Source organism: Ips typographus, linkage group LG3, assembly GCF_016097725.1.
Source record: "Ips typographus isolate SLU linkage group LG3, UJ_Ityp_2.0, whole genome shotgun sequence".
NCBI lineage: Eukaryota > Metazoa > Arthropoda > Insecta > Coleoptera > Curculionidae > Ips > Ips typographus.
In genome coordinates this window covers 18636615-18662578 of record NC_138424.1, presented here as the reverse complement: position 1 = coordinate 18662578, position 25964 = coordinate 18636615, and the positions used below count along the sequence as shown (strand labels likewise).

At 34.0% G+C, this 25964-nt stretch overlaps 4 protein-coding genes across 4 annotated transcripts in view; all 4 read left to right on the top strand.

The window, feature by feature from the left end:
• Positions 1-25964, top strand: part of Oseg2 (intraflagellar transport protein Oseg2) — a 346413-nt gene that overhangs the window by 246315 nt on the left and 74134 nt on the right. The gene's annotated exons all lie outside the window — the stretch shown is intronic.
• Positions 75-4435, top strand: LOC145725823 (uncharacterized). Its single transcript, XM_081974721.1, has one exon. The coding sequence runs from the start codon at positions 3073-3075 to the stop codon at positions 4210-4212; it is 1140 nt and encodes a 379-aa protein (XP_081830847.1). The 5' UTR covers positions 75-3072; the 3' UTR covers positions 4213-4435.
• LOC145726777 (uncharacterized) lies at positions 7902-14321 on the top strand. Its single transcript, XM_081976004.1, has 2 exons — positions 7902-8073; positions 12280-14321. The coding sequence occupies exon 2, from the start codon at positions 12302-12304 to the stop codon at positions 13904-13906; it is 1605 nt and encodes a 534-aa protein (XP_081832130.1). The 5' UTR covers positions 7902-8073; positions 12280-12301; the 3' UTR covers positions 13907-14321.
• Positions 19718-25554, top strand: LOC145726182 (uncharacterized). Its single transcript, XM_081975154.1, has 2 exons — positions 19718-19871; positions 23992-25554. The coding sequence occupies exon 2, from the start codon at positions 24014-24016 to the stop codon at positions 25373-25375; it is 1362 nt and encodes a 453-aa protein (XP_081831280.1). The 5' UTR covers positions 19718-19871; positions 23992-24013; the 3' UTR covers positions 25376-25554.

Here is a 25964-nt window from a genome sequence, read left to right as displayed (position 1 = left end):
TCAATTTTACAAATTTTTTACTTTTTTCCCAGGTTGTAACCTCCAAGAAGTTTCTTAGAGTGTGCCATTCAGAGTTGCTCCCAGAGCTTGGATGTTTCGTGTTCCTCTTTCAATTTGAGCTCGTGTTTACAGGTGTATTCCCCCAAGCCACAGAGGGGTTCTGGTCTTGTAAAAGGAGTCTCGGTCCCTTTTTTAGCCAGAATGTTAGCTTTCTCTTAATTCCTCTGTGTTCTGGAACCCAGAGCAAGGTGACTTTATTAGTTCCGCCTAGCTCATTGAATTTGCCTAGACGTTTCCAGTCAGAATTGCAATATCCTGATTGAGATAGCCATTGTCGATTCAGAAAGAGGTAATATCTAATTGACTCCGAGTATTTGGTTCTCTTGTGTATTTTGGATCCATCCGCATACCATTTATATGGTGTGTTCGCTCAGACGGTAAGTAACAGATTTATTGGTCCACTCTTTCTTGTTGCTTAACGTACTTACAAAGTTATATTTTCTGATAGTTTCATCTGGCGGATACGTCAGATGAAACTACCGCTGTAGGACCTGTTCTCATGGCTCCTGTTATGCATAAGCATGCCAGTCTTCTAAGGGTAATCATGGTGGTATACATCCCTTTCAGAATGATTAGGTTACAACCCCAGGTTCTTTGTATATAGCTAAAAAGAGATGGACAGTACATACAGTAATTCAAACTGACTTAAAAAGTGAAGGAATCCGCTGCGTGTGTGCAATTATCTTAGTCGAATGCTTGAACAAAATCTTGTCAACGCTCATCGTTGTTTTTTTTTCTTTACATGTATTGCGGCATTATTATAGAGTATGGCACACGTGAAAACAATTTTTTGCGTGATTTCATCAGTGGTCCATATATAACAGACATCATCATCATCAATCAGCCTATATTGTCATTCACTGCTGGACTAAGCCCTTCCCCAGTGTCTTCCATTTGTTCAAGTTTTTTGCCTCTCTTATCCTATTCTCGGCAGCTCTTCTGAATTCGTCTGTCCATCGGGATATTTTCTTTTCTCAAACGGGGGAGAAAAATTTAATTTTCTATAGGGGTTGTAGAAAAAAATATTTTATCTGCCACGCCTTTATGAATCATCCTGTATATCCAAAAGTAATTTTTAACTAATATTTTCTAAAACTTTTGTATTTAACATTTTTTTGTATTTTTTTAAACTAATGAGATAATAAACTTACTCTATCGTTCTCACCCTGTACATAAAGTTTTGCTGATAGAAAAGTGGCACCCTCCATTAAGGGCCAGTACTTTCACCTCCGAATAAATTTGTTCTTAGGATAATTTCTATAGAAATGACGGAATTGACTTGATTGGCGTCTGATTTCACGGTTTTCATAGATATTATCCTTAGAATAAAGTTATTCTGAACTGAAAGTACTGGGCCTAAGAAATACAAATGTTTTAACTTTTCACTAGTTGGAATATACCAGTTAGAATTCATGTCATGTAATTACGGATACGTCAAAAAACATTAATAATTTTTAGATGTCGGTTTTCGTTCGTTTTGCAAAATGTATGAGCCTTTTTAATTATGTTAAGCTTTCTAAGTCTTATTTTATTTTCCCCAAATATTAAAGAGAATAGAAAAGACTTCTTTAAATCAGTTGGCAGTTTTATTTTAGTGATGTGTTACCAGCCTCGTAAGAGTTGAAACATACATCCATTCAATCTTCGTAAATGTCGTGATAAAATCTTGTTTTACTGTCTTATTTGGAAATTGTAGTAACTTGGAAGCAGGGATGATAAATAAAATTGCAAGTTGTTGTAAATTCATAATAATCTAATTTTCTTAGATAAGGAATGGAATCTTATTACAAATGTTTAACTTGCAAACAGTGTTTTGATGATCTTTTCGAAGTAAAATTCCACCAAGACCAACCGACATGCAAGTATTTCTGCGAGAGGTGCCGTCGACAACTTGACACTAAACTTGCCATTGTGATCCATGTTATTGAGCATAATATGGAGGATGAACCGGAACCTGAATATGAATGTGAACCATGTTTTTTGGAATTCTACAATTTGGACGAATATGAGAAACACCAAAACAGTTAGTACTAAAAAAAAAGTAGTACTAATCAAAAAGTCACGATAGCCCGCTGCTTGGGTTGGCGATGTCATGAGAAATAGCATGTAATAATTTTCCAAAACATAGTTCAAGGTAAAGTTGATAACCAACGAAGGGCATGATGTTCTTGGAACGAAAACGTTTTGGAGCAACATTTACTATACCAACTGTTTCGATGCGCAGCCAATAAGATTCACATGGCGATCATGATAGCTAACGTCTCTCATCAGATACGGCAATAGAAGAAGAAGGAAGAAGTGTTAAAAATAGAAATGACTTTAAAAGAGTGAGAAAGTATTCAGATTGGCAGTTTTATTTTAATGAAGCTTCTCCAGCCCTATGGAAGTTAAAACTAAGTGTAGCAACCATTGAGTAAAAAGAACAAATATTAGGACGTAACAATAACCCCATTTGTCTATTGATGAGCGACGAGGGTCGGAAGTCGCCATATTAGTACACGACTTTTGGGTGCGCATTCTCCTACCGCGCGGTTGAATGAATGTGATTGAGATGTCGAGGAGAATTAAAAACCCGAAAGTAAAGGGAACATGCATAGGCGACTTGTAATTTATGTAAATCAATTTACACAATCATTCATATGACAAAAAAAAATTGATGGATACATTAAAAAATATACATTTTGTAGACAACAAAAATTATCTTTTTTACATCCTTATTCAATTTACTGTGGTATTTGAAATTTGTAGCAGTGATAGTAAATAAAATAAAAAACTTGTTATGAATTCATAATAATCTAGATTTTTTTTAGGAACAATTTGCTGACTGAAAAAGTTGTTGATCATAAAGGAAAGGAATCTTATTACAAATGTTTGACTTGTAAAGAGTGTTTTGATGATCTGCGTGAAGTCAAATTCCACCAACACCAACCGCCATGCAAGTATTTCTGCGAGAGGTGTCGTCGACAGCTTGACACTAAACTTGCCATTGTGATCCATGTTATTGAGCATAATATGGAGGATGAACCGGAACCTGAATATGAATGTGAACAATGTTTTTTGGAATTCTACAATTTGGACGAATATGAGCAGCACCAAAACAGTTGTCTTAGAGAAACTGTTGCTTCGCAAACTAATTTGAACAGTTCAGACTCAAATTTACGTTCAATCCATCACAGTGAAAGTGAACAACAAACTCAACATACTGCTGAAATTAACGGTCATCTTAAAATTCTTGGTTCAGACAATATTCTTGAAAAGTCGAAATATTATTGCAAGTACTGTACCATAGGTTTTCAGTCACAGTCTAACCTCAACAACCATTTGACAACTAACTTAGACGACCAACAGTATGGCTGTAACGAGTGCGGAAAGTTTTTTTTAGATAAAAGTTCTCTTATAAAGCACTTAGAGATACATAACAGTCGAAAACCCTATAAATGCGACACACGGCTAAAATGTATTGCAAAAAGTGCAAAAAACCGTTATAAATGTAAATATTGTGACAAATTTTTTGCAGATACAACCACTTTAAGAAGGCATATTAATATTCACACCGGTCAAAGACCATTTAAATGTAAATATTGTGACAAATGTTTTACACAAGCTGTTAATTTAAAAACTCATATTAGGAGTCACACCGGTGAAAAACCTTTTAAATGTAAATATTGTGACAAATGTTTTACACAAGCTGCTAATTTAAAAACTCATATTAGGAGTCACACCGGTGAAAAACCTTTTAAATGTAAATATTGTGACAAATGTTTTACGACTAAAGGTACTTTAAGCGACCATATTAAAACCCACACTGGTGAAAAGCCTTTTAAATGTAAATATTGTGACAAATGTTTTACACAAGCTGCTAATTTAAAAACTCATATTAGGAGTCACACCGGTGAAAAACCTTTTAAATGTAAATATTGTGACAAATGTTTTATGAAGAAATATAATTTAAGTAGACATATTAGGAGTCACACCGGTGAAAAACCTTTTAAATGTAAATATTGTGACAAATGTTTTACGACTAAAAATACTTTAAGCGACCATATTAAAACCCACACTAGTGAAAAGCCTTTTAAATGTAAATACTGTGACACATTTTTCAGAACTAAATCTAACCTCAATAGACATGTTAAGATTCATTCACATCGTTGAAAAGCCTTTTAAATGTAAATTTTGTGGAAAAGGTTTTTCATTCGTTTCTCGTTTAAGTGGACATACTAAGATTCATACTGATGAAAAGTCATTTAAATGTAATGTTTGTGGAAAATGGTTTAAGACTAAAGGTAATTTAAACGTCCATATTCATCGGCAAATATTTTACGCAAAGATCTAGTTTAAGTAGACATATGAGGATTCACACCAGTGAATAGTATAAGTGTAAAGATTGTACAAAAAGTTTTGCATTAGCATCTCGTTTAAAGCGTCATACAAAGAATCACACCGGTTAAAAATTTCCGGTTTTGAGCGTGTTTTTTATTTAAAATACTTCTAATATTAAGTAATATTTTTTGCTAAAACAGCAGGATGGAAAATGAGTACTCTCAACACGGTTGAATCTATTGATATCTGTGCATATTTTTTATTTTACTTGTCCTCATCCTCACAGAATCTGCAGTTTCTGTGTTTTCCCAGGCCTATCTGCTTCAGGTGGTCTCTCAAGCGATAGCATAAGAGGAAACCTGTGATTGAGCGAAAGTTTTATTTCTCAATTTTACAAATTTTTTACTTTTTTTCCAGGTTGTAACCTCCAAGAAGTTTCTTAGAGTGTGCCAATTCAGAGTTGCTCCCGGAGCTTGGATGTTTCGTGTTCCTCTTTCAATTTGAGCTCGTGTTTACAGGTGTATTCCCCCAAGCCACAGAGGGGTTCTGGTCTTGTAAATGGAGTCTCGGTCCCTTTTTTAGCCAGAATGTTAGCTTTCTCTTAATTCTGGAACCAAGAGCAAGGTGACTTTATTAGTTCCGCCTAGTTCATTAATTTTGCCTAGACGTTTCCAGTCAGAATTGCAATATCCTGATTGAGATAGCCATTGTCGATTCTGAAAGAGGTAATTTCTAATTGACTCCGAGTATTTGGTTCTCTTGTGTATTTTGGATCCATCCGCATACCATGTATATGGTGTGTTCGCTCAGACGGTAAGTAACAGATTCATTGGTCCACTCTTTCTTGTTGCTTTGTAAGACGAAGAGGTTTCTTACAATGAGGTTCGAGAGGTCATCAACAACCTCAAAAATTGTCGGGACGCGTTTGTGCTGTCAGGATTATCAAATCTGTAAAAAATCTAATTCTGATGCCCTTGACAAAACTTATAAACATGTGCATAAGAAACTGTGTTTTCCCTGAGGTTTTGAAAAGGGCAATAATAATTTCAGTGTTTAAGAAGGGATCCACTGAGATGTTGGGTAAATATCGACCCATTTCTATACTTCCTGTGGTGTCGAAGGTTGTAGAAAAATGTATGGCTTTAGAGATAGTGCAGCACTGTGAAAAAAATGGTCTATTTAGTAAATCCCAGTTTGGCTTTAGTTGTGGCAGAGACGCTGTGGAGGGTATCCTCCGGCATCAGTACAGCACTGTCCTCTTCTGTGACCTGAGCAAGGCCTTTGACTGTGTGAGCGCACAAAGTGTTGGCCTTATCCCTTCTTATTTGTCACAGAGATCTCAGATGTCACAATGTCTTGATTGGCGTGCCCTAGGGTGCAATTTTAGGCCCTATTTTTTTTAATATACATAAATGACTTGCCCTCACTGAATCTGGACGCTAGGTGTACACTGTTTGCCGATGACACAACAATGTCGGTCAGGGGCTGAACATTGGGGGAGGTTATGCATAGGTCCGAGGCGGCAGAACGTGAGTTAGAGAAGTGGTTTGGCACAAACCAACTCCTGCTGAACAAAAGCAAAACGGTTCGACTGACTTTCTCTACCAGAGACCTGGAAGTGGCCAATGATTTTCTTTCTGATTGATTCTCGTGGACCGCGTGTGAAATGTCCGAAGAAAAGTAATCAAGTTTGACGCCTTCTAGCGGCCAAACGGGGCAAGTTAGCGGTGCATTAATATGTCTATAAGGTACGTTTCAAATAATCAAGTTATTCGCGATTTTTTGGAAAAATGCACCAAATATTTGTCAACATTAAGGGTTTTCCTGACCTATTATACTGACCGCCGCCTGAATTAAAGTGGTTTTTAGTAAATATTTTGAAAACGGTTAGATTTACATAAAAACTACAAGAGTGCAAAATTGTTCCTAATGGACCACTAAACCAAACTACGTAACGTTTGAACTTCAATACAGTTGCCAGTATACAGGGTGTGCACAAAATTGTTAGCGGATCATTATTTTTGCTCCACCTGTACACAATTTTTTAGATACAATGTTTTGCTCTACAGCTGTGAAAAGAGCAGTTCAAAACGATTTGTTTGAGTGGTTGAACCACCCTGAACTAAAAATAACTAAGCTACAGGGTGTTAAAGTATTGAAAAGTGCATCAAAGTAGTTTTTGGAAAATATCTCGAAAACGGTTAGAATTACAAAAAAAACACCACAAAAACTCCAAAATGCTTCTCAAGCAGTCGAAAGTCTTCCAAAACAGTCTAGAAGTTTCCAAAAGCTTTTAGAACGCTTTAAAGGCTTCCAAATGATCTTCAACTAGTCTAGAAGCTTTTAAACAAAATCAAGGCAGTCTAAAAGCTTCCGTATGCTTTTAAAACTAGTTTCTAGAACCGTCTACTAGGTGTCCAGAACCTTCAATGTTCCTAAAGTAATCTAAAAAGATTTCAAAGCAGTGCAGAAAAACCAAAATGCTTCTAAAACAGTCGGAAGCCTTTCAAAACAATCTAGAAGCTTCCAAAAGCTTTTAGAACAGTCTAAAAGATTCCAACTAGTCCAGATGCTTCCAAAAGATATCAAAACAGTCTAAAAGCATCAAAAAAATTCTAGATCCGTCTAGGAATTTCCAAATGCCTCTAAAGCATTCTAGAACCTTCAATATGCTCTTATAAACTGTCCAAAAACCTTCCAAATGTCTAAAATCTTTAAAAAATTTCTAAAATTCAAAAAAAGTAAAAATATTTGCATCTCTGAAAGAGTTTTGTGCTTTTTTGAGGAAAATAATTTTACTTATTAAGCGTTTTTTTCACACGATTTGAGTGCTTTTTAATCCGGACTCTAATGGCGTTTTCGATTGGCAAGTTTAGTGCAAAACTAAAGCATCTGTGTCCTGCTCTATCAAATGTCATTGAAACAGTGTGGCAATACACTGGTTTTGCACTAAACCTGCCATTAGAATGAGTATGAATGTTTTTACTTTCACTTCTACACTCACTACTCCACAGTGGAAATATGGACTACTTCTTTTCAATTAAATTAGGTAGCTTTAAGTGTAATTTTGCAAACCGTTGGCTACAGCCTTCCAAATAGCGAAAGATTAAAGGAACAAATATCTGTTGTTGCCACTGTTTCATATAGATGCGGCGACGCTGGAATCACAAAAATATTTTAAATGTATTCCTTATGGTCTTATACTTAATAAAATTTTTGTTTCAAACATATATTTTTTCATTATTTTTTCTGCAACACTTATACCAGTGCGTATAAGTTGCCCATCCCTACTGCAAAAAGACTAATGTCACTGGGATTTCCACTGTTTCGCACATTCCTATTCTTCGACTTAAGAGTAGTGGGCGGTTATGTCTTTCTCTCTCTTGTGCCTACCACGGCTAATGTAGTAGAAAAAGACAAAAAGTCTGTGTATTACAGATCCTGATCTTATAAGAATCGGTTTAGTTTTTCGGTCCCCTTCCGCCAAAATTATCAATTAACAATTTATTTATCTGTATTTACATTTAGGTTTTTTGTCTTGCTGTTTCCGAATTACAAAAAAAAGCCTAAAAAAGACGTGCGTTTAAGTTTAAAATAACTGTAAATAATAGTGTTGGTTTGTGTCAATTAGCAAAAACGTTTTAGATATTTGGGTTTCACCCCTCAGTATTACCCTCTGTTTGTGGATTTCAGGTAAGCACTAATCATTACCCCCTGTATAAACACATTTTTGTCGATTTTTATGCTTAATCATTAATATTGGGTTTGCCAATGATTCCAAGTTGTTTTTATGGTTATCTTTTGCCAAAACAAGAATATAAACATAAACATAGGTTATAAAACCTTATATTTATTACTTAAACTGACTTTTGGCTGTTTTTAACGCTCTGCTGGCTTGTTTTGTCTGGTTTTATTATGTTTATTACTAAAAAAAATCCTGGAAACAACATCATGAAAACATTTCCTGTATTTTACATTTTTAAATATGGTGGAAACAATTCTCCAGGCTTATTGGTTGAAAATGTTGAATTCGACCAATCAGAGAATTCCTTTCATGTCAGACCATTTCACACTAGCCAACTTCACTTGTTTTTCTAGTTTTTTTACTGTGTGTGCAGTGTTCTAAAGTAATCTTTATTAAAAATCTGTTTTTTGTGGTATTTGGACTGAATCCAATTAGTTTTTAATTACAGAGTGTACAGGGAAACTAGGTAAGTAAATTACACCTAAATTTGGTTATTTTGATTCATATTCCCATTTATAATAACATGCTTGGGTTTGATTGTATGTACTTGCAGCAATCATAGTGTTATTGTCATCTTTTACTTCCCATACAGATTGATTTGCCCTATAAGGGCCCTTTTTTAAAATGTACTTGTCTTATGCCTGTTTTTCCCACACTTCCAAGTCAATTAATATAAGTATAATTAAAGCTGTTGAGGTTTGAATGTGACAGATAAAGGGCAAAATAACACAGTCTAAACTAACTAAACTTTAGACTGTCAACTCAACTTGGTTAATGTTAAGGAAAGGGGCATGTAGGGTTTATAGATGTAATCATGAAGCAATAAAGTGTTTCAACCTTAGTTTTAACATTGATAGTGCAAGTAATTGGATTTCAGGCCAAAACTAACAACACCATCATGGTTTTTTTCAACTATCCAACTTATATTAACATTTCTTCAGGAGTCTAGAAGGTGATTTGCACCATCATACTTTAACCGCCATTTGCACTGTCAAACTTCAAGCCTAGCTTAAGTTAAGTGTGATCGAGACTGTGACTTTATACAGCTCTATTCTACACTGTGTGAACCACTTTTAACTTAAGCTTGCCTTAAAGTACAAGGGTGCAAATGAGGGTAAGTCAAGCTTAAGTTAAGTGTGGTATAGACTGTAACATATACAGGTGAAAACATTACATTCTGAACACACTTAACTTAAGCTTTGTTTGAAGTATGATAGTGGTGAATCGCAGTCGAGTTGGCAGTTAGTGACAAAGTCACATGTCAAGTTAAAACATAAAGTTTAAAATACAAAATATGAATTATCCAAGAGAGGAGAAGCCAAAATTAACAAAATATCAAACCTCTTATTCAATGCAACGCAAAAAAATACTCCAAACTTTAAGATAAAATATGTATTATCAAAAACTAAAAGCCAAATTAGTAAATACAATTAAAAAACTTTAAATTTGTCAGTTCTTCCATTTTATTTTCCTGATTGTTTGGATTTTATATTTTGTAATTATAATAATTTAACATGTGACTTGTATCACCAAAGAGTGATTGCACCATCTGAGGCACCATCATATTTAAACAAAACTTAAGTTAAAAATAGTTCAGACTATGACTTTTTTGTTTTGTCACATTCAAAACCAAACTCAAATTCAGTTTCAACAATTAGGAGGCTAGCTGCAAAATTATTTATTTACTATAAACTCTACAGATATAAATATCCAATTACAGAGTAGGAAACAGAATCTACATTTGTTTTAACTATGTATATGTCTAATTATACCTAATACTAGTATTATTTAAACTAATTAGATTAAATTAATTCATTTGTTCTTCTTTTAAATTAATTCAAACCTACACTAAATATATCAATAATATCCTGAATTTGGTTATATAGACTACACATATTGAAACACAAAACTCAAACTCAATCTAGCCAATAGTCAATAGTTCAGAATTACCTACTTATAAAATTGTGAATCAGTTTATACAGGAATAGATGCAATTTTTCTATGATTTTCTAGAGGTTTAAGATTGTGTTTTCATAACATCAAATTTGGGAATATGGATTTCAAACCTACCAGTTTCCTTATAATATCTTAAGAATGTATTTTGCACTCTTTCAATGGTGTATTTATGATTGTTATAGTATGTACTGTCTTTGTTATTTGGTGCATTCGAGACCTAAATGTCAACTCTGAATCAAAACCAGTCACTCCAAGATCCTGCATTTCTGAAACCTGAGAGCCATCCCATCAGTGTTTTGTCTTTTTGTAGGTGAAGTTTATTAGGCTCATTTTTCTAGACAACTGAAGGACACAGCTCTTGCTAACATTAATATTAAGTTCAAAAATTTGACAATCTCATTGCCTACCCTGCAGTATAATTTCAAATCATCAGCAAACATCAATACAATTTGTAATCCCACCCACTATGCTGTTGCAAAAACATAAGAAATCCAAGGTAAGAATCTTGCAGAATACCTGAATTGGTCAAATAATACTTTGACTGAAATCCTTTAAGACTACCTGTGTTGTTTCCTATTTCTTAAATATGAAAATGTTACCAAATTTCCATGAAAGCCAAATTCGTTCTTCAATTTGGACAGCAAAATAGAATGTGACACCTTATCGAAGGCTTTTGTAAAATCAGTGTAAATCACATTGACCTGGCATTTGTTATCCAAATTTTCAGCAATGCATTGGGCAATATTACACAGATTTGTAGATTGCACGAAAACCATGCTGATATACACTGATTTTCTTGTGTACAAAACCATAAACATATTTGTATATAATAGATTCAAATAACTTGGCAGGACATGATAGTAAAGAAATAGGCCTGTAATTTTGTATATCAGATGTTTTCCCTTTTTTGAATATGGGACATACCTACTATGGTCTCCTTCCATTTTCCTGGAAAATTTTTTGTTCCAAAGGAGGGGTAATTACTGTACTTCTTCTTTTATACCTTTGAAAAGGACTTAATACAAGTCAAACCAGTGGGAAAACTGTGATGTTGTGTTATTTTTAGGATTAAGTAAATCATTTTTGAAAAACCCAATCAAATTAATGTCACTGTCATATTCCACAATGTATTTTTACGGCAAATGGCGACCTAAGTCAAAACCAACTTAGAATCAAACTGTTTTTTAGCTTTTTTAACATAAAAGTACATTTGTAACATGTAATACATCATTTTAATGCAAAAACAAAATAGCGTCCATAAGAAAACAAGAAGTTTATGATGGTATCTTGGTATCTCGAGACCGAAACGTCGGAATTGAAAACGAAATACACAGAAAGATAGTCCTTAAAAAGTTGCTCTAACAATGTTGAAGCCAAATTTAAGAATTTTTGAAATTAGCGAAAATACAGCACTTTTTTGAAAATGGCCGTTTTTGGTTCTACGAAAATAATTCAAAAACGAAGCAAAAATTAAATATTTTTAAAACGGTGTTGGATTGCCTATTAGATTCTCTAAAACTTTCCCCATTTAACCTTTGCAATAGCTCTTACGGGAAGCGAGATTCCTGTATAGAGAATCGTAGAACATACTGTATAAGTTTTGTCAATGTCTCTTAATTTAGTTTCATGTACTTGATTGTATATTTTTTGGGTATTGTATTCTTGTGACGAAAATATCACAGAAAACATGTTAATAAATTTGAAAGGTAGCAAATTTTATCCAATTTATTATTTACTAGTGAAGGAGTAATGAGTTTGTTTTTGGCGCAAAAAACTGAAATACTTATGATTCTTAAGACAGCAGCAAATATGTGGATTAATTCAATGCTTCTAGTATGTATAGAAATGACCAACAGTGTGGATTATTTTCACAGCTTTCTTTAAAAACTATCCTTGAAATAAAGTTATTTTAAGTGTTATATTCTATTATTATATACTTTTATCGTTGTTGTTTTATAAAGATTTATTTCATCATCATCAAGGTCTCAATCTCAGTTTTGTAATTGCACTTCAGGGCGTAGGTTTAAGAAGTAGTAATCTGTAAAAAGTAATACAAAATTAAGAAGCAAAGTGTACTCAAAGTATTGTTTTTTTTAGTTCCCCATTGAATATTCGTACATGTCGTTAGGATGTCATACTATAATATTGCGCTTTTTCTGTAGTGGTTGTGAATCCATATTAACCCCGATTTTTTTTAGGTACAATTTGCTGACTGAAAAAATGGTTGATCGTAAAGGAAAGGAATCTTATTACAAATGTTTGACTTGCAAAGAGTGTTTTGATGATCTGCGTGAAGTCAAATTCCACCAACACCAACCAACATGCAAGTATTTCTGCGAGAGGTGTCGTCGACAGCTTGACACTAAACTTGCCATTGTGATGCATGTTATTGAGCATAATATGGACGATGAACCGGAACCTGAATATGAATGTGAACAATGTTTTTTGGAATTCTACAATTTGGACGAATATGAGCAGCATCAAAACAGTTGTCTTAGAGAAACTGTTGCTTCGCAAACTAATTTGAACAGTTCAGACTCAAATTTACGTTCAATCCATCACAGTGAAAGTGAACAACAAACTCAACATACTGCTGAAATTAACGGTCATCTTAAAATTCTTGGTTCAGACAATATTCTTGAAAAGTCGAAATATTATTGCAAGTACTGTACCATAGGTTTTCAGTCACAGTCTAACCTCAACAACCATTTGACTACTAACTTAGATGACCAACAGTATGGCTGTAACGAGTGCGGAAAGTTTTTTTTAGATAAAAGTTCTCTTATAAAGCACTTAGAGATACATAACAGTCGAAAATCCTATAAATGCGACACACACCAAAAACGTGTCGCAAAAAGTAGTAACTCAAATGCCCATATTAAGATTCACACTGGTGAAAAGACTTTTAAATGTAAATATTGTGACAAATGTTTTACGACTAAAGGTACTTTAAGCGACCATATTAAAACCCACACTGGTGAAAAGCCTTTTAAATGTAAATATTGTGACAAATGTTTTACGACTAAAGGTACTTTAAGCAACCATATTAAAACCCACACTGGTGAAAAGCCTTTTAAATGTAAATATTGTGACAAATGTTTTACACAAGCTGTTAATTTAAAAACTCATATTAGGAGTCACACCGGTGAAAAACCTTTTAAATGTAAATATTGTGACAAATGTTTTTCACTAGATGCTAATTTAAAAACTCATATTAGGAGTCACACCGGTGAAAAACCTTTTAAATGTAAATATTGTGACAAATGTTTTTCACTAGATGCTAATTTAAAAACTCATATCAGGAGTCACACCGGTGAAAAACCTTTTAAATGTACATATTGTGACAAATGTTTTACACAAGCTGTTAATTTAAAAACTCATATTAGGAGTCACACCGGTGAAAAACCTTTTAAATGTACATATTGTGACAAATGTTTTACGACTAAACGTACTTTAAGCGACCATATTAAAACCCACACTGGTGAAAAGCCTTTTAAATGTAAATATTGTGACAAATGTTTTACACAAGCTGTTAATTTAAAAACTCATATTAGGAGTCACACCGGTGAAAAACCTTTTAAATGTAAATATTGTGACAAATGTTTTACGACTAAACGTACTTTAAGCGACCATATTAAAACCCACACTGGTGAAAAGCCTTTTAAATGTAAATATTGTGACAAATGTTTTACGACTAAAGGTACTTTAAGCGACCATATTAAAACCCACACTGGTGAAAAGCCTTTTAAATGTAAATACTGTGACACATTTTTCAGAACTAAATCTAACCTCAGTAGACATGTTAAGATTCATTCACATCGTTGAAAAGCCTTTTAAATGTAAAGTTTGTGGAAAAGGTTTTTCATTCGTTTCTCGTTTAAGTGGACATACTAAGATTCATACTGATGAAAAGTCATTTAAATGTAATGTTTGTGGAAAATGGTTTAAGACTAAAGGTGATTTAAACGTCCATATTCATCGGCAAATATTTTACGCAAAGATCTAGTTTAAGTAGACATATGAGGATTCACACCAGTGAATAGTATTTTAAGTGTAAAGATTGTACAAAAAGTTTTGCATTAGCATCTCGTTTAAAGCGTCATACAAAGAATCACACCGGTTAAAGATTTCAGGTTTTGAGCGTGTTTTTTATTTAAAATACTTCTAATATTAAGTAATATTTTTGCTAAAACAGCAGGATGAAAAATGAGTACTCTCAACACGGTTGAATCTATTGATATCTGTGCATATTTTTTATTTTACTTTTCCTCGTCCTCACAGAATCTGCAGTTTCTGTGTTTTCCCAGGCCTATCTGCTTCAGGTGGTCTCTCAAGCGATAGCATAAGAGAAAACCTGTGATTGAGCGAAAGTTTTATTTCTCAATTTTACAAATTTTTTACTTTTTTCCCAGGTTGTAACCTCCAAGAAGTTTCTTAGAGTGTGCCAATTCAGAGTTGCTCCCAGAGCTTGGATGTTTCGTGTTCCTCTTTCAATTTGAGCTCGTGTTTACAGGTGTATTCCCCCAAGCCACAGAGGGGTTCCGGTCTTGTAAAAGGAGTCTCGGTCCCTTTTTTAGCCAGAATGTTAGCTTTCTCTTAATTCTGGAACCCAGAGCAAGGTGACTTTATTAGTTCCGCCTAGTTCATTAATTTTGCCTAGACGTTTCCAGTCAGAATTGCAATATCCTGATTGAGATAGCCATTGTCGATTCTGAAAGAGGTATTTCTAATTGACTCCGAGTATTTGGTTCTCTTGTGTATTTTGGATCCATCCGCATACCATTTATATGGTGTGTTCGCTCAGACGGTAAGTAACAGATTCATTGGTCCACTCTTTCTTGTTGCTTAACGTACTTACAAAGTTATATTTTCTAATAGTTTCATCTGGCGGATACGTCAGATGAAACTACCGCTGTAGGACCTGTTCTCATGGCTCCTGTTATGCATAAGCATGCCAGTCTTCTAAGGGTAATCATGGTGGTATACATCCCTTTCAGAATGATTAGGTTACAATCCCAGGTTCTTTGTATATAGCTAAAAAGAGATGGACAGTACATACAGTAATTCAAACTGACTTAAAAAGTGAAGGAGTCCGCTGCGTGTGTGCAATTATCTTAGTCGAATGCTTGAACAAAATCTTGTCAACGCTCATCGTTGGTATTTTTTTCTTTACATGTATTGCGGCATTATTATAGAGTATGGCGCACGTGAAAACAATTTTTTGCGTGATTTCATCAGTGGTCCATATAGGTATAACAGACATCATCATCATCAATCAGCCTATATTGTCATTCACTGCTGGACTAAGCCCTTCCCCAGTGTCTTCCATCTGTTCCGGCATTTAAATGTGAACTTTGTGGCAAATATTTTACGCGTAGATCTTATTTAAAGCAACACATTAAGATTCACACCGGTGAAACGTCATTTAAATGTAAACATTGTGACATTAGTTTTGTATGTGCTTCTCATTTAAAAACCCATATTACTATGATTCACACCGGTGGAAAGCCTTTTCAATGTAAATACTGTGACGAATGTTTTGTGCATCGGTTAATTTAAAAAAACAAACGAAACTGAACGAAGAACCTTTTAAATGTAAAGAGTGTGGAAAATGTTTTAGACAAAAGATTGCTTTAAACTTGCATACTAAGAATCATATTGGTGAAAAGCCATTTAACTGTTACATGTAAGGATTGTTTCTCAATTCCTTGAATGCACGAGTTTTATGTTTTTTATATACATTTTTGTTTACTAAAAATATTGTCAGGGCACTGCAAAAAATTAAATAATTTGTAAATATTTTATTGTTGCAATTGTGCATTCAAAATCTTGCTCGCAAGTTGTCTGCTTATGGAATAACTATGGGTAGGTTCTGGTCCGTAATGAAACAAAGGGATCAATTGATGAAAACACAAAACAATGAATAGAGAGGCATTATTACCAAATTTAAAAAAAATTGTTCATTTTGTATCCATTTAATAGGAAAAACACAGGACCGACTCAAATTGTGTACGCCCAGAACACCAACGGAATTGCATACAAAGTTAGAGCCAATCCTACAGACGAATCACATCAGAATGCTCAGACTCGTCTCTTAAAGTCACATGCATTTTAATGTCAGATACATGCCAATTTCCCAAATTATTTTCATCCCTGTCAACCAAAGGGTATACCAAATTAGAGAGGACTTAGGTGCCAACTTGGCAGCAAAACCGTCTACTGCTTTAGATAAAACATAATTTCTCTTCCAGACCTGATCTCCAACACGATACTTTACATCTCTTGTTCGAAAATCAGAACGTTGCTTACTTTGAATGTAAGATTTATGAAGTCGTTTCAGAACTTCTTCATAGATCTTAGGTAATTCCTGAACTGTATCGGGGTTATGCACTGTATCAGAAATTTCCAGTTTATTGTCGGCATTATCACTGATGATTAAACCATAAATGGTCCATCAACAAGTACATTTTTGGCAAAGTTTAAAAATGCAGGAGAGAAACCAGTAATTTCATGTTTAGCCAGTCTAATACCTGGGCAACTTGGAAAATAGATTTATCCCATTATTGCCGTGATTATTACTTGGTTGATGCAATCCACCACAACAAGAACGTACTGGTTTCCCGATTTTGATCTTAAATAAGGACCAATAAGATCAGCCGACAATAACTTCTCCTTCTTTCTGTTCTTCATCAGTCCTCCTTTGTCCACTCCTGAACGTAGATCTCTTTCATCCGCTTCCATGCATTTCTGTCTTGTGCTGTTTGAGACCATATTTTCCCCGCAATCGGTTTGATATCGTCTAGCCACCCTACGGTACGCTTAACCAAGCGACAATAACTGGAAAAGAGAATTAAAATTGCGGTATTGACCCATAAGACCTGCCTGCGGTAAATGACTAGATTTACTAGCAGCGCAAATAGTGCATTTCCTAACATAACGGTAAACAGCCATGTTTGCCCAATAATACAGTTCAGCAACTCTAGACAACGTTTTAGAGATGCCTAAATGACCGGCTGTTTCATGATCGTGAAACTTCTCAAGAATTTCCTATCTATGAGCTGTAGGTACAACAATTTAAAGAAGAAGAGGTTTCTTACAATGAGGTTCGAGAGGTCATCAACAAACTGTGTTTTCCCTGAGGTTTTGAAAAGGGCAATAGTAATTCCAGTGTTTAAGAAGGAATCCACTGAGATGTTAAATACCGACCCATTTCTATACTTCCTGTGGTGTCGAAGGTTGTAGAAAAATGTATGGCTTTAGAGATAGTGCAGCGCTGTGAAGAAAATGGTCTATTTAGTAAATCCCAGTTTGGCTTTAGTTGTGGCAGAGACGCTGTAAAGGGTATTCTCAGGCATCAGTACAGCACTGTCCACTTCTGTGACCTGAGCAAGGCCTTTGACTCTGTGAGCGCACAAAGTGTTGGCCTTATCCCTTCTTATTTGTCACAGAGATCTCAGATGTTACAATGTCTTGATTGGCGTGCCCCAGGGTTCAATTTTGGGCCCTATTTTTTTTTTAATATACATAAATAACTTGCCCTCCATGAATCTGGACGCTAGGTGGGTTTGCCGATGACACCACAATGTTGGTCAGGGGCTGTACATTGGGGGAGGTTATGCATAGGTTCGACGCGGCAGAACGTGAGTTAGAGAAGTGATTTGACTGACTTTCTCTACCAGAGACCTGGAAGTGGCCAATGATGGGATTACGTCGGCAAACTTTTTGAGCGTTCTCGTGGACCGCGTCTGAAATGTCCGAAGAAAAGTAATCAAGTTTGACGCCCTCTAGCGGCCAAACGGGGCAAGTTAGCGGTGCCCGCTCAACGTCACGTGATAGCTCTAATCATTAGCCACTTACGATCATTTAATATGTCTATAAGGTACGTTTCAAATAATCAAGTTATTCGCGATTTTTTGGAAAAATGCACCAAATATTTGTCAACATTAAGGGTTTTCCTGACCTATTATACTGACCGCCGCCTGAATTAAAGTGGTTTTTAGTAAATATTTTGAAAACGGTTAGATTTACATAAAAACTACAAGAGTGCAAAATTGTTCCTAATGGACCACTAAACCAAACTACGTAACGTTTGAACTTCAATACAGTTGCCAGTATACAGGGTGTGCACAAAATTGTTAGCGGATCATTATTTTTGCTCCACCTGTACACAATTTTTTAGATACAATGTTTTGCTCTACAGCAGTGAAAAGAGCAGTTCAAAACGATTTGTTTGAGTGGTTGAACCACTCTGAACTCGCAAAAATAACCAAGCTACAGGGTGTTAAAGTATTGAAAAGTGCATCAAAGTAGTTTTTGGAAAATATCTCGAAAACGGTTAGAATTACAAAAAAAAACACCACAAAAACTCCAAAATGCTTCTCAAGCAGTCGAAAGTCTTCCAAAACAGTCTAGAAGTTTCCAAAAGCTTTTAGAACGCTTTAAAGGCTTCCAAATGATCTTCAACTAGTCTAGAAGCTTTTAAACAAAATCAAGGCAGTCTAAAAGCTTCCGTATGCTTTTAATACAGTTTAAAAGCTTCTAAAAGTTTCTAGAACCGTTTACAAGGTTTCAAATGCCTTAAAAGCAGTCCAGAACCTTCAATGTTCCTAAAGTAGTCTAAAAAGATTTCAAAACAGTGCAGAAACACCAAAATGCTTCTAAAACAGTCGGAAGCCTTTTAAAACAATCTAGAAGCTTCCAAAAGCTTTTAGAACAGTCAAATTTCTAGAATTCAAAAAAAGTAAAAATATTTGCATCTCTGAAAGAGTTTTGTGCTTTTTAAAGCTTTTTTGAGGAAAATAATGTTGCTTAATAAGCGCTTTTTTCACGATTTTAGTGCTTTTTAATCCGGACTCTAATGGCGTTTTCGATTGGCAAGTTTAGTGCAAAACTAAAGCATCTGTATCCTGCTCTATCAAATGTCATTGGAACAGTGTGGCAATACACTGGTTTTGCACTAAACATGCCAAGCGAGAACGCCATTAGTATGAGTATGGATGTTTTACTTCACTTATACACTCACTACTCCACAGAGGAAATATGGAACAATGTGATATGGACTACTTCTTTTTAATTAAATTAGGTAGTTTTGAGTGTAATTTTGCAACCCGTTGGCCTGCTACAGCCTTCCAAATAGTGAAAATTCCAATGTTTAATAGAAAACCAGAACATTTAGAGAAAAACTGATGAGAACAAAAACTGTAGATTAAAGGAACAAAAATCTGTTGTTGCCACTGATTTCGTATAGATGCGGCAACGCTGGAATCACAAAAATATTTTAAATGTATTCCTTATGGTCTTATACTTAATAAAATTTTTGTTTCAAACATGTATCATATTATTTTTTCTTCACCACTTATACCAGTGCGTATAAGTTGCCCATCCCTACTGCAAAAAGACTAATGTCACTGGGATTTGCACTGTTCCGCACATTCCTATTCTTCGACTTAAGAGTAGTGGGCGGTTGTGTCTTTCTCTCTCTTGTTCCTACCACGGCTAATGTAGTAGAAAAAGACAAAACGTCTATGTATTACAGATCCTGATCTTATAAGAATCGGTTTAGTTTTTCGGTCCCCTTCCGCCAAAATTATCAATTAACAATTTATTTATCTGTATTTACATTTAGGTTTTTTGTCTTGCTGTTTCCGAATTACAAAAAAAAGCCTAAAAAAGACGTGCGTTTAAGTTTAAAATAACTGTAAATAATAGTGTTGGTTTGTGTCAATTAGCAAAAACGTTTTAGATATTTGGGTTTCACCCCTCAGTATTACCCTCTGTTTGTGGATTTCAGGTAAGCACTAATCATTACCCCCTGTATAAACACATTTTTGTCGATTTTTATGCTTAATCATTAATATTGGGTTTGCCAATGATTCCAAGTTGTTTTTATGGTTATCTTTTGCCAAAACAAGAATATAAACATAAACATAGGTTATAAAACCTTATATTTATTACTTAAACTGACTTTTGGCTGTTTTTAACGCTCTGTTGGCTTGTTTTGTCTGGTTTTATTATGTTTATTACTAAAAAAATCCTGGAAGCAACATCATGAAAACATTTCCTGTATTTTACATTTTTAAATATGGTGGAAACAATTCTCAACGCCCATTGGTTGAAAATGTTGAATTCGACCAATCAGAGAATTCCTTTCATGTCAGACCATTTCACACTAGCCAACTTCACTTGTTTTTTAGTTTTTTTTACTGTGTGTGCAGTGTTTCAAAGTAATCTTTATTAAAAATCTGTTTTTTGTGGTATTTGGACTGAATCCAATTAGTTTTTAATTACAGGGTGTACAGGGAAACTAGGTAAGTAAATTACACCTAAATTTGGTTATTTTGATTCATATTCCCATTTATAATAACATGCTTGGGTTTGATTGTATGTACTTGCAGCAATCATAGTGTTATTGTCATCTTTTACTTCCCATACAGATTGATTTGCTCAATAAGGGCCCTTTTTTAAAATGTACTTGTCTTATGCCTGTTTTTCCCACACTTCCAAGTCAATTATTATAAGAGTATAACTAAAGCTAAGTTGAGGTTTGAATGTGACAGATAAAGGGCAAAATAACACAGTCTAAACTAAACTTTAGACTGTCAACTCAACTTGGTTAATGTTAAGGAAAGGGGCATGTAGGGTTTATAGATGTAATCATGAAGCAATAAAGTGTTTCAACCTTAGTTTTAACATTGATAGTGCAAATAATTGGATTTAAGGCCAAAACTAATAACACCATCATGGTTTTTTTCAACTATCCAACTTATATTAACATTTCTTCAGGAGTCTAGAAGGTGATTTGCACCATCATACTTTAACCGCCATTTGCACTGTCAAACTTCAAGCCTAGCTTAAGTTAAGTGTGATCGAGACTGTGACTTTATACAGCTCTATTCTACACTGTGTGAACCACTTTTAACTTAAGCTTGCCTTAAAGTACAAGGGTGCAAATGAGGGTAAGTCAAGCTTAAGTTAAGTGTGGTATAGACTGTAACATATACAGGTGAAAACATTACATTCTGAACACACTTGTTTGAACTATGACAGTGGTGAATGGCAGTCGAGATGGCAGTTAGTGACAAAGTCACATGTCAAGTTAAAACATAAAATTTAAAATACAAAATATGAATTATCCAAGAGAGGAGAAGCCAAAATTAACAAAATATCAAACCAACACAAATATGCAACACAAAAAAATCATCCAAACTTTAAGAAATTAAAAAACTTTAAATTTGTCTGTTCTTCCATTTTATTTTCCTGATTGTTTGGATTTTATATTTTTTGTAATTATAATAATTTAACTTGTGACTTGTATCACCAAAGAGTGATTGCACCATCTGAGGCATCATCATATTTAAACAAAACTTAAGTTAAAAATAGTTCAGACTATGACTTTTTTGTTTTGTCACATTCAAAACCAAACTCAAATTCAGTTTCAACAATTAGGAGGCTAGCTGCAAAATTATTTATTTACTATAAACTCTACAGATATAAATATCCAATTACAGAGTAGGAAACAGAATCTACATTTGTTTTAACTATGTACTGTCTAATTATACCTAATACTAGTATTATTTAAACTAATTAGATTAAATTAATTCATTTGTTCTTCTTTTAAATTAATTCAAACCTACACTAAATATATCAATAATATCCTGAATTTGGTTATATAGACTATACATATTGAAACACCAAAACTCAATCTAGTCAATAGTTCAGAATTACCTACTTAGTTTATACAGGTATAGATGCGATTTTTCTATGATTTTCTAGAGGTTTAAGATTGTGTGTTTTCATAACATCAAATTTGGGAATATGGATTTCAAACCTACCAGTTTCCTTATAATAACTTAAGAATCTATTTTGCACTCTTTCAATGGTGTATTTATGATTGTTACTGTCTTGTACTGTACTTGTACTGTACTTGTACTGTCTTTGTTATTTGGTGCATTCGAGACCTAAATGTCAACTCTGAATCAAAACCAGTCACTCCAAGATCCTGCATTTCTGAAACCTGAGAGCCATCCCATCAGTGTTTTGTCTTTTTGTAGGTGAAGTTTATTAGGCTCATTTTTCTAGACAACTGAAGGACACAGCTCTTGCTAACATTAATATTAAGTTCAAAAATTTGACAATCTCATTGCCTACCCTGCAGTATAATTTCAAATCATCAGCAAACATCAATACAATTTGTAACCCCACCCACTATGCTGTTGCAAAAACATAAGAAATCCAAGGTAAGAATCTTGCAGAATACCTGAATTGGTCAAATAATACTTTGACTGAAATCCTTTAAGACTACCTGTGTTGTTTCCTATTTCTTAAATATGAAAATGTTACCAAATTTCCATGAAAGCCAAATTCGTTCTTCAATTTGGACAGCAAAATAGAATGTGACACCTTATCGAAGGCTTTTGTAAAATCAGTGTAAATCACATCGACCTGGCATTTGTTATCCAAATTTTCAGCAATGCATTGGGCAATATTACACAGATTTGTAGATTGCACGAAAACCATGCTGATATACACTGATTTTCTTGTGTACAAAACCATAAACATATTTGTATATAATAGATTCAAATAACTTGGCAGGACATGATAGTAAAGAAATAGGCCTGTAATTTTGTATATCAGATGTTTTCCCTTTTTTGAATATGGGACATACCTACTATGGTCTCCTTCCATTTTCCTGGAAAATTTTTTGTTCCAAAGGAGGGGTAATTACTGTACTTCTTCTTTTATACCTTTGAAAAGGACTTAATACAAGTCAAACCAGTGGGAAAACTGTGATGTTGTGTTATTTTTAGGATTAAGTAAATCATTTTTGAAAAACCCAATCAAATTAATGTCACTGTCATATTCCACAATGTATTTTTACGGCAAATGGCGACCTAAGTCAAAACCAACTTAGAATCAAACTGTTTTTTAGCTTTTTTAACATAAAAGTACATTTGTAACATGTAATACATCATTTTAATGCAAAAACAAAATAGCGTCCATAAGAAAACAAGAAGTTTATGATGGTATCTTGGTATCTCGAGACCGAAACGTCGGAATTGAAAACGAAATACACAGAAAGATAGTCCTTAAAAAGTTGCTCTAACAAATTAGCGAAAATACAGCACTTTTTTGAAAATGGCCGTTTTTGGTTCTACGAAAATAATTCAAAAACGAAGCAAAAATTAAATATTTTTAAAACGGTGTTGGATTGCCTATTAGATTCTCTAAAACTTTCCCCATTTAACCTTTGCAATAGCTCTTACGGGAAGCGAGATCCCTGTATAGAGAATCGTAGAACATACTGTATAAGTTTTGTCAATGTCTCTTAATTTAGTTTCATGTACTTGATTGTATATTTTTTGGGTATTGTATTCTTGTGACGAAAATATCACAGAAAACATGTTAATAAATTTGAAAGGTAGCAAATTTTATCCAATTTATTATTTACTAGTGAAGGAGTAATGAGTTTGTTTTTGGCGCAAAAAACTGAAATACTTATGATTCTTGAGACATCAGCAAATATGTGGATTAATTCAATGCTTCTAGTATGTATAGAAATGACCAACAGTGTGGATTATTTTCACAGCTTTCTTTAAAAACTATCCTTGAAATAAAGTTATTTTAAGTGTTATATTCTATTATTATATACTTTTATCGTTGTCGTTTTATAAAGATTTATTTCATCATCATCAAGGTCTCAATCTCAGTTTTGTAATTGCACTTCAGGGCGTAGGTTTAAGTAGTAGTAATCTGTAAAAAGTAATACAAAATTAAGAAGCAAAGTGTACTCAAAGTATTGTTTTTTTTTAGTTCCCCATTGAATATTCGTACATGTCGTTAGGATGTCATACTATAATATTGCGCTTTTTCTGTAGTGGTTGTGAATCCATATTAACCCCGATTTTTTTTAGGTACAATTTGCTGACTGAAAAAATGGTTGATCGTAAAGGAAAGGAATCTTATTACAAATGTTTGACTTGTAAAGAGTGTTTTGATGATCTGCGTGAAGTCAAATTCCACCAACACCAACCAACATGCAAGTATTTCTGCGAGAGGTGTCGTCGACAGCTTGACACTAAACTTGCCATTGTGATCCATGTTATTGAGCATAATATGGAGGATGAACCGGAACCTGAATATGAATGTGAACAATGTTTTTTGGAATTCTACAATTTGGACGCATATGAGCAGCACCAAAACAGTTGTCTTAGAGAAACTGTTGCTTCGCAAACTAATTTGAACAGTTCAGACTCAAATTTACGTTCAATCCATCACAGTGAAAGTGAACAACAAACTCAACATACTGCTGAAATTAACGGTCATCTTAAAATTCTTGGTTCAGACAATATTCTTGAAAAGTCGAAATATTATTGCAAGTACTGTACCATAGGTTTTCAGTCACAGTCTAACCTCAACAACCATTTGACTACTAACTTAGATGACCAACAGTATGGCTGTAACGAGTGCGGAAAGTTTTTTTTAGATAAACGTTCTCTTATAAAGCACTTAGAGATACATAACAGTCGAAAATCCTATAAATGCGACACACGCCAAAAACGTGTCGCAAAAAGTAGTAACTCAAATGCCCATATTAAGATTCACACTGGTGAAAAGACTTTTAAATGTAAATATTGTGACAAATGTTTTACGACTAAAGGTACTTTAAGCGACCATATTAAAACCCACACTGGTGAAAAGCCTTTTAAATGTAAATATTGTTGCAGATGTTTTAGACGAGCTGCTCATTTAAAAAATCATATTAGGAGTCACACCGGTGAAAAACCTTTTAAATGTAAATACTGTGACAAATGTTTTATGAGGAAATATAATTTAAGTACACATATTAGGATTCACACGGGTGAAAAGCCTTTTAAATGTAAATACTGTGACAAATGTTTTACAGTTTCATGGAACTTGAGTAGTCATCTTAGGATTCACACCGGTGAAAAGCCTTTTAAATGTAAATACTGTGACGAATGTTTTAGAAATACATCTAATTTAAAATATCATATTAGGAGTCACACCGGTGAAAAGCCATTTAAATGTAAATACTGTGACAAATGTTTTACAATTTCATGGAACTTGAGTAGTCATCTTAGGATTCACACCGGTGAAAAGCCTTTTAAATGTAAATACTGTGACAAATGTTTTAGAAATACATCTAATTTAAATGCACATATTAGAATTCACACCGGTGAAAGACCATTTAAGTGTACATATTGTGACAAATGTTTTACGGCTTCAGCTACTTTAAGATCCCATATCATGACTCACACCGATGAAAACGTCATTTAAATGTAAATATTGTCACAAATGTTTTACAAATATATCTAATTTAAGTAAACATATTAGGATTCACACCGGTGAAAGACCATTTAAATGTAATTATTTTGATGAATGCTTTACGATCAGATCTAGTTTAAGGGTCCATAGGACGCACCAGTGAAAAGTCTTTTAAATGATTGTTGAACATCTTTTGCGCGTGCTTTTTATTTAAAAATCCATATTCCAATTTATATTGATGAAAAACTATATGACTATATTTCAAAGTAAGAACAGTAATGATGGTAGCCATCCTCCGACATGACGAAGAAGAAGTAATTTAAGTAAATATATTTTAAATATTTAAGTAAACCTTTTAAATGTAAAGTGTATGAAACATCTTTTTCTACAAAAATCTACTTTGATTTTTCATACTTGTGGATAGATTTAAATTTAAGGATTTTGGGAAGTGTTTTGCATACAGACCATGTTGACCACCACCCACCATGTGACCGGGAGATGAACACCGTCATGCTGTAACTTGACATGGAAAAAGCTTTTGATTCAGTATGGCACGCTGGATTAATATACAAGCTTTTCTTCAGTTTTAACCTCCCACTTT

Excerpts from the sequence above, each read along its gene's own strand:
- LOC145725823 (XM_081974721.1), top strand. The coding sequence starts at position 3,073 with ATGGAGGATGAACCGGAACCTGAATATGAATGTGAACAATGTTTTTTG.
- LOC145726777 (XM_081976004.1), top strand. The coding sequence starts at position 12,302 with ATGGTTGATCGTAAAGGAAAGGAATCTTATTACAAATGTTTGACTTGC.
- LOC145726182 (XM_081975154.1), top strand. The coding sequence starts at position 24,014 with ATGGTTGATCGTAAAGGAAAGGAATCTTATTACAAATGTTTGACTTGT.